Source organism: Accipiter gentilis, chromosome 5 (genome assembly GCF_929443795.1).
Source record: "Accipiter gentilis chromosome 5, bAccGen1.1, whole genome shotgun sequence".
NCBI lineage: Eukaryota > Metazoa > Chordata > Aves > Accipitriformes > Accipitridae > Astur > Astur gentilis.
The window spans coordinates 34,784,643-34,793,606 of NC_064884.1; the positions used below are offsets into that span (position 1 = coordinate 34,784,643).

Below are 8,964 nucleotides of genomic sequence, written 5' to 3' on the forward strand. Positions count from 1 at the left end.
TTCTTTTCTCCTCAGAAAGACTTATGATCACCAAACTTACTTAAAACAAGACAGGTTTATTGGTGTGCGGGAGTGAAACTGGTAGTTAGACTTTTGCCAGACCACTGGTGGTGTCCCTGTGGAGGTGTGGTTCGCCCCCCCCCCCCCGCCGCCCGCAAAACTTTATGTGAGAAAATTCAGTTCAGCTTTGCACCACAGAGGTCCGACTAAATCATGTCCTTTAGGGGGGGGGGGGCAAAAAGCCTTTAGGGAACTACAAGAGGCCAGGCATTTCTCTTTTTTGCCAGGGACCTGCAAGTTTAGCTCTTCTTTCCAACTTGGAGCGGCGTGGGGTCGAAGGAAGGCTCCCGCGCCGAGGGCAGCGGCAGGGGCTCGGTCCCGCACAGCTCCTTCGAGCTGGGAGCCACGCACTTCCCCTGCTCCTCTGTCAGCCCCCACCGTGACCAGGACGGAGAAAATACACTGCACGCCATTGTAGAAAGATGGGCCAGAAGGCTGTGGAGTTGATACTATCCTCTCTCAGGACTCCACCTTTAATATACCCTAATGGGCTTTTCCTCCCCTCAAAACTGAGAGATAATGAAACCCAGGAAGATTTACATTAACATTTCCAGAGGAGATTGAATACACTTTAAAATATTCAGAAACAATTCAAATGCAAATACGGCACAGTACTGTATTATTCATATTCTGCAACATTTTGCCTTAATGGTCTGATCAGAAGAAGATCTTTTCCAGTTTGTTTTCGGTGAGTTTAATAAACCGGGACTGTGAAACAACTGCCCAATATATGAGGTGCTATATTTTCTTTAAAAGAAAACAGAGTTATGAAATCAAAGGCAAATTCAGTGATTTCTTATATAAAATACCTTTTCACTTCCTGAACATTGCCTGTAGCTTTGCTAATTTATTGCCATGAAAATATTGTTACTACTTAATGCACTAGTACTTTTGTCAATAGGCAGCTTTCCCCAAGGCATATTTGAGAACGCTCTGCTAATCAGAGTTGATGCAGTTCTTCCAAAGCAGCCAGGTCTTTAGAAAAAGGTTCATGTTTAATTCTAGTATGGGTGACTGTTGCCATTTCTTCAAAGCACCATATTTTTAATTCACTGTATTCACTTCTGTAGATATCTAAGGCTCTGACTACACTATCCAGCACCAGACTCAGCTTGAACCAGTGTATTTCAAAGCAGTATTACTGGCATCTTTACCTCCTAACTTTTAACTTACGTGAAATAGTCCTCATTTTGTAGTGGCAAGGATTAAACAAAGATTTAATATGAACCACAAATCTCTGCTATATCAGCAGCACAGAACTTAAAAAAAAATGTGGTTGGGTGTTTAAGCAGATACTTGGATCTGACTTCTTACTTTTCTACATCTGCTTGAACTCTTGAGATTATGACCTCAAATGCAGCTGAATTTTTAGTGTTTGTTTTTCAGGCATGCTGATAATCATGAACAGCACAGTGAGTGACAGTGAGGTCACGTACGCATACATATGTCACGCTACAGTTTTACTCTCTCTAACAAATACTGAAATCTACATGAATATAACTTTACTGAGGCTAAGCAAATCAACTGGTGTGGGAGCTTTTAATGCATCTAGGTTTTTAGTGATTTTTAATGTATTTGCAATTCTCTGCAGATGAAAAATTGAATAAAGCTCCTCAAGAAACAAGTCAGGCCATTTATTTCAATTAGAAATAGTAATGAAATTCCAGTAAACTATTAAATGTCACTTAATCTATATTTGAGATAAATAGGATACTTAATTTCTCTTGGCACTTTCCACAAGGAGGTACCCTACTTGTCTTTATATTGACAAAATTGGTGCGCCTCTGCTTTCCCTGCCACGGTGACATTTAGTGACGTTACTCCTGCTCAAACCCAGCATGGACATAATCCATCTTGCAACAAGCCCACCAAGGCAAGAAGTGTCTCTGGTGGAGGTAAAGGCTCTGTTCCTCTGATCCAGCTGGCTCAGGTCAGTGCTGTGCTTCCCTTCGTTCATCTTCACTGGAACCCAGGGGGGCTGCTCATTTTGGTTTCCTTCTGCCATCAGTTCATCCTCCAAAACGTCTACATGACAAAAGAATATTAATACTATTCCTACACTGGGCATAATTAAGTTCCTAATTAAGGACAGAATTACAACCATCAAGGATAATTTTTTAAAGCGGCTAGATATTTTGAGATGACACAGATGTTTCACTTCACTCAGAGAGGTACCACGGGATCTTCTTTGAAGGCCATTCAAGCCCATCCACTCCACAAGAAGTTTCTTAGATATATGAGACTTCCAGGGCTATCAGCCAGCAACAGCAGGCATGAAACTAAAACAGGAGGCTTTGACTATCAAGGAGCGTTACCAACATGGAACAAGATCTGACTTCTGTTGAGTTCTTCTCAGTTACAGTTATATTGGTTTATACCTGAAAAATATGTAAGATGCAATTTGAGGAGGTGAGGCCTTGTTCTAATTCTCCATGGAAATAATCAAGATGGCTTGTGATAATTCTCCATGTCTGAAGTCGCCCACACACATGGCTTCAATTCAAAGTTTGCACGTCTTTAAGAGATTTATATTAAGCTCTGCTAAGTAGTTGTTAGTCATTTCTGCTGACTGTAATCAAGCTAAGTTAAACTAAAATTTATCATGCCAATACATTTCTATCCTTCCCACTCTGCTGTTTCACCCTTCATCTGAAAATACAGCACCAACACTGGAAGGACCACGAAAGGATGCTTTTAACATCTTCATGACCACATCCAATACTCATTTTTGATCTTTTGACACGTCTAGAGCTCTGGCACCTAGCAAAAGGCTACAAACAAGTCAAAGGAGCAGCACTTCCAGTTCTCAGGGGTGTTTTCCAATAAAACTCCAAAATTGTCTCAGAACTACATAACTGAACACACGAAGTATTCTTCAGGAAACAAGTAAAATGCATATACATATATGTATACAAAAGCATGCTCCTCCATTCATAGATACTACTTTCCATTCACAGATATTAAGAGGAAAAGATGACATTCTCCACAGAAGCCATGGAGGGAAGTAGAAGGCTAGCTAGCAGCCCAGCAGCACCAGAAATGCAAATGGATGGCAAACAGGTCAGTGTCTAGTGCCCTGCTTCAGAATATCCACATGACCATCTGTAGATGGCCATGTGATAAATGTATACAAAGAACTTAACACAAACCTCAAGCTGATTCTTTAATCCTGTGCACAGCAGAGAATACATCCAGTTTCTTTTGACATGCAGAAGTCTGTACCCTGCATATTCTATATAAAAAGTATACTACAGGTTGCTTAAATTATATCCACAATTTTTTTTTTATTTTTTTTTTTTTTTAAAAAGAGACACTGTTATAACATGGCTCTTTCCCAAATGAAAGAATACAGTATTTCATTTTTCTTGCTCTAAACAACATCCAATGAATAATGTACAGTGACGTGATCTTTTGCTATTCCCTTTAAGCCGTTTTGGAGATGGATTGCTACAGTGGGTGGCATTCAGAATAACACATGTTGAGCAACACACACTCAAATCTTGCCAGCTTTATGGTTTCTTACAACATGCTACAATGTGAAGTGATTCACACTGAGGAGATGGAGAAAGTTTTTCTATTACTGTAAAAAAATGATGTTATATGCATTTATCATCCAAAATAAATACATTGACACCACAGGCTGAATTAAAACTAGGTAAGTGAGCTTGGTTCCTCTTTCTATTTCAAAATATTGCATTTAGATTTAAACCAATTAAAGCTGAGTGACTCTTTCTGTGTAAGATGAGCTTGCCCTGACAGTTAATCCACACTATTATCAGACCCATCAAATTAAAATAAGGTGAGCTAAAGAAGAAATCAACGCCAAAGATTTGAATTTCCTTGATGTCATATGCTGGCATCTTAGAAATTTTACAATTCCTATGGACGAGGTATAGAAGAGAGAAGGGAGAGGATCCACTTGGTAAGATGGAATTGGTCACTGTGAACATACACAAAGACAAAAGGAAGAAGCAAAATGTAGCTATGGAGGTGAGTAATGTGCTGCAGCTACGCCGGTAAGCCAGAAGTTCTTTTATATAAGGCATGTAATGGTAATTTCAGAAGGGTGTCAGTCCAACGATGGATCACTTCTAAGGGGAAGTGGGGGGGGGGGGGGGGAAATCTCTCCGGAATGATACAGTAACTTTTGGAAGATGCTGTACTTAGACTAGATGTTCATGGATGTTTCGTTAGATTTGGCTACTGTCTTATCAGATTTGATACACTGTCTCTGACAAAGTCATCAGCCAGATGTTTCAGGAAAAGAGAACAAATAAACACCTCAAACTAGCCAACTGTGCTGTACTTGAGAAGTGACTAGCGGCCCTCTATCACCAAGCTGTTAAAAAACTGGAGTCCTGAAACTTACTGTCCTATCAGTCTTATTATCTGCACCTCTGCATTGTTGTCCAAGTTAAATTTTACTCATTATCCTCACACCCAGGTCCCCTACAGCAGATAATTCAATCTTAATTCCTCACATTTCTGTAAACCCAGACCTGCAGACTTCCCCATTACCTTGCTTCCATACCTTCGTAAGCTTTTCAGAGGTAAAAGGTACCCACAGTTTGAAGGTCAACTGCAATTGCTCAGTCTTTCCGAAAAATCAGGCTTCAAATCATTAAAGAAAATACAGGCAACTTAGATCATCAGACAACATTGAAGCAAATAATTCTGAACTCTGAAGCAACCGTGCATTACAACACCTTATTTTCTTTCACAAATCATTTTCTCCTCCATGGTATTGTCCATTTAATTCTATCATTTTACTTATTCTGCATATGATGTTTTCAGCAGGAAACCTACTGAAAACTTCAGACAAAACTCTTTCTGTCTTCCAAACCACATTAATCTTACGTTTTAACCTTTTCAAAAGATAAGAATTAGGTAAATATTGGGGTTTCGTCAAACTGGAATGTACTCTTCCGGGACCTGCACTTCTCTGGCCTTTCAGCAAACCACGTGTCCAGGAGATAGACCGGCCTGTGCTGGAGCCCCTGATGAATAGTTTTGACATTCACCAGTCATTACCATCCTCCAGTAAATAAATCCAGGCAGTGGAAGGAGTGGTTCCTCTAGCCAGATTACCACTTGCTTCATGAGCCATTTACGCCAACAGAAACTGACACTAAAATATGACCTTTAGCCAAAGATGAGAGGAGCCATCACTCTCCGACACAACAGAAGAGTTTCACCGAAAAGAAAGCCAAACCAAGCCCCAAGCCGTTAAGACCGCCCTGACAATTTCTGCCTTCACGCCCCGAACTGGACTGGGCTAAAAGGCAAAAACCGGAGAGAGGCAAACCCAAAACCCGAGCGCCATGCTGCACCACCCTGTACGTCCGCACCGGGCCAACGAGCGTTGACCTGCGGAGCTGACCTGCGCTGGCCCCGCTCCTCTTCACACCTGGCCGGTGCCGCGTCCTGACCACCCTTCCCTCCGAAAATGCCACTGGCACACCTGGAGATGCTCAGCGCCAGCGCCCGGCAGAGGCGGCCCCCTCTCCTCCAGCTGCCGCCGCTGCCCCACCGCACCGGGGAGCCCCGGCCCCCCGGCCCCCCTCCGCGGAGCAGCGGCCGGTTCTTACCTTGTTGGAGTAGGGGGGTTTACTCAGGTTGATGCCGTCGCGGACCAGCTTGTCCCGGATCATGATCTTCAGCTTCAACCTGGGGTAGGCGGCCAAGCCCCCGCCGCCGGCCGCCCCCCGCCGCCCTCCGGCCCGGTACCGGGGGGCCGCCCCCCTCCGGGCCTCCTCCGGCCCCGGGGGCCGGTACCGGGGGCAGCGCCCGGCGGCGGGCGGCACCGGCCGGGGGGGGGGCGGCGGAGGGGGCGGCTGGGGCTCCAGGGTGAAGTAGAGCCCCGCCGCCGTCTCGTCCGCCTCCTTCAGCCGCCGCACGGCTTCGTGGATCCGGCGCCGGTGGTGGGGCACGGCAACGCCGATGGCATCCAGGTCCGGGTCCCCGATCTGCTTGCAGACCTCCAGGTCGTCGTAGCCATTATCGACGAAGGACTCCGCGTACTGGGGGAGCTGCAGGGTCTTCAGCCACTCGTAGACTATGTTGGTGCACATGCTGGCTCCAAAATAATCACGGTTGCAACTTTCAGCACCGAAGCCAGCCTCCCCCTTTCCACTCCTCGCCAAAGGAGAGAAAAACACAGCCCCCGAACTGCGATGCAACTAAAAGGTCTCCAAATCAAGGTCAAGAAACCAACATCCACCGGGGAAAAAATAAAAAATAAATAATAATAATAAAAAAAAAAATCCTTAAAGCAGATCAGCGGGGCATCGCAAGCACTGCCGAACGAACCCCTCCTGTTTATTCCTCCTCCTGTTTTCCTACCACCAAGTACAGCCGCTTTCTGCCACCGGAGAAGGGAGGCTCGGACTAGAGAGAAGCAAAATGTAAGGGTGCATCCCCTAAAATCCCAAGCCGCTGCTGCACAACATCCACCCACTTTCTCTGGAAGTAATCCGCAGCCGCTGTCTGGTTTTTCCCCCCTCTTCCTTTCAGTGTTAGTTTCTGTTTCTGCTTCTGTCTCACCTTCCTAGGCTCTGTCGCATGATGAATCTGTTTATTGTGTGTAGCTGCTTTGGTACACGATCGTACTGGGGGAGACCCGAGCGCAGGATCCCGCACCCTCGCCCAGCACAGGCGGGGGTGCCAGCGGGTGTGCAGTGCCCTCCTCTCCCGTTTCTCTCCCGGCAGCGGGCGCACACGGCGGCTTTTGCTTTCCTTTTAAACGGGTCCTTTCGGATTAGGAGGAAAAAAAGAAGGAAAAAAAAAATAAATAAGAATCCCACTCACTTTTCCGACTTACTTTCCCGGTTCCCCTTCACCCCTGGGATGATGGTTAACTGCGCTTCGCCGGCAGCGAGCCCAGAAACTGCTTTCCAACCCCACTTTCTCGGCCCTGATGCCGGCGGTGCCCACCCGCCCCCCCCCCCCCCCCCCCCCCTCCGGGGCGCGCAGCCCAACTTTCGCCGCTTTCCCCTATCCCTGCCGGCCCTCCCGCCGCTCCCCGCAGCCGCCCTCGGGAGGAGGCGGCGGCGGCGGCGGGGCCGTGCGGGCAGCCGGCGCTCCGTGCATCGATGCTCCGGCGGCGGCGGAGCCGATCCGCGACAGGTCACCGGCGCTCCCCCCCCCCCACCTCCTCCTCGTCCTCCTCCTCCCCCGGCTGGTGGCGGTGCTTTCCCCCTCCCTGCCAGCGGTACCCCGGAGCGGTGCTTCCCCTCCCGGGTCCTCCTTCCATCCCCTACCCCTGAGGCGCCTGACGCGCCGCCAGCAGATCTCCTCCGGCTCCTCCCGGTGCTCCGGTGCGGCTTCTCCCCGCTCCTCCTCCGCCGCCCGTCACCCCGCTGCCAGCCCCCCTGCCCCGGCTCTCCCCAAGGCCTTTTCAACTTTCCCCGCCGGCAAACCCGCGGTGTCCCCCGCCGGCCGCCCCCCTGCCCGACCCGCAGGTTTTGGGGGGGGGGGGGTGACGGGGACGCGGGGAGGCGGCGTGCGGCCGGCCGGGGGGCAAGGCAGCCCGGCCGGGCAGCGGCGGGGGGCTGCCTCCGCTCCGCAAGCTAGCCGGTGGGCTTGCCCGTCCCCGTCCTCCCCCCCCCCCCCCCGCCCCCGGCAAGGCAGAAGCACCGCGCCGAGGGGGCACGACCCGGGGAGCTGACCCCCAGCGCCCTTGGGACAGCCGGACCGACGGCGGCGGCGGCTCCCCCGCGGGGAGCACCGAGCCCCTTGGCGGCCGAAGGGCGACCCTTCGTGGGGGGAGTAAGAGCGGGGGCTGTCGGCGGGGGCGAGCGTCCCCCCGCGCCTCCGGGAAGCGCTGGGGACAGGCGGGAGGCGCTGGCCCCGCTCTCCCAGCCTCCGCCGCCTCCGCGGGCTGCCCGGGGCCGGCGGAGACGCCGCACGCTGCCCGCCGCGCTCACCCTGCAACGCCGGGCTCGCAGCGCCCCCGCCAGGCCGCTGCGGAAAGCGCAGCCCAACGCGGGCCCGGCCCGGACCCCGCCGCCCCACCCGGCCTTGCGGGTGGCGGGGCGGGGTGGCCGGCGCTCCCCGCTCCCCTTACCGACCCCCGGGGAAGGCAGGGGTGGGGGTGGGGGATGTTGAGGCGCGGCCCCCGCTGCCATTTGAATTTAAAACAGGTTGAAATTTGTTTTCTTACGCAAATGCCTCTCCCTCAGCTGACCCTTCAGCCCCACGCGTGGGGTCCCGAGGGAGTCAGACCATTTCGGGCTGACCCTGCCTGTCGGGTCCCGTCAGAAGGGACGGGGGCAGCCACAGCCCTACAGGGGCTGGGGGGAGCTGGGGACCGACGGTGGGGGCGCCCACCCTGCCTCCCCGCAGCACAGGGATTGCCAGAGGAGGGACACGCTCCCTTTTGCAATTTGCTGGGGTTTATTTGTAACAGATAGGCCCACGTTTCTGCTCGGGACTTTGTGGTAGTTCGCCACAGGATTGTGTAGCATAGCAGCGTTCTCACAAAGAGCATTACATTGCAAGGTGTTTTGAAAAGGTTAGATACTTGCAAGTGGTTAAAACACAGCCTCTGGGTAAAAAGCCTAGAGATCACAGATTCATGCGCTAAAAGGGGAAGAAGGGAGGAACAGCATTCTACTCCTTTTAAAAATCTCCTTCCATCCCTCTTCTTTTTCTGCATCTTATTTTCCTTCCAGGTCACATAATATTTCAAACCCTCTTCTCAGGCCAGAGACAGAGATTGAAGCAGCAATTATCTTCTCTTCACAGACCGGGTGAAAGTCTGACAACGCCAGAGAAATTAGCAAGGTGGTTCTGTGAACTGGAGCTGGAATTGATGGTGTGAGAGATAGGAAAAACTGACTGGTACAGCCCATCTTCATCGGGCTTATTGACAGTACATACAGAATTATATCATTTTTATGTGTG

At 50.3% G+C, this 8,964-nt stretch overlaps 1 protein-coding gene across 3 annotated transcripts in view; it reads right to left on the minus strand.

The window, feature by feature from the left end:
• Nucleotides 1-6,131, minus strand: part of LOC126038598 (SAM and SH3 domain-containing protein 1-like) — a 573,090-nt gene extending 566,959 nt beyond the window's left edge. For all 3 annotated transcript variants that reach the window (XM_049800528.1, XM_049800531.1, XM_049800527.1), the window contains exon 1: nucleotides 5,649-6,131. In XM_049800528.1, the coding sequence (XP_049656485.1) occupies nucleotides 5,649-6,131 (483 nt within the window). The remainder of the gene's footprint in view (nucleotides 1-5,648) is intronic.
• Between the last annotated feature and the right edge of the window lie 2,833 nt (nucleotides 6,132-8,964).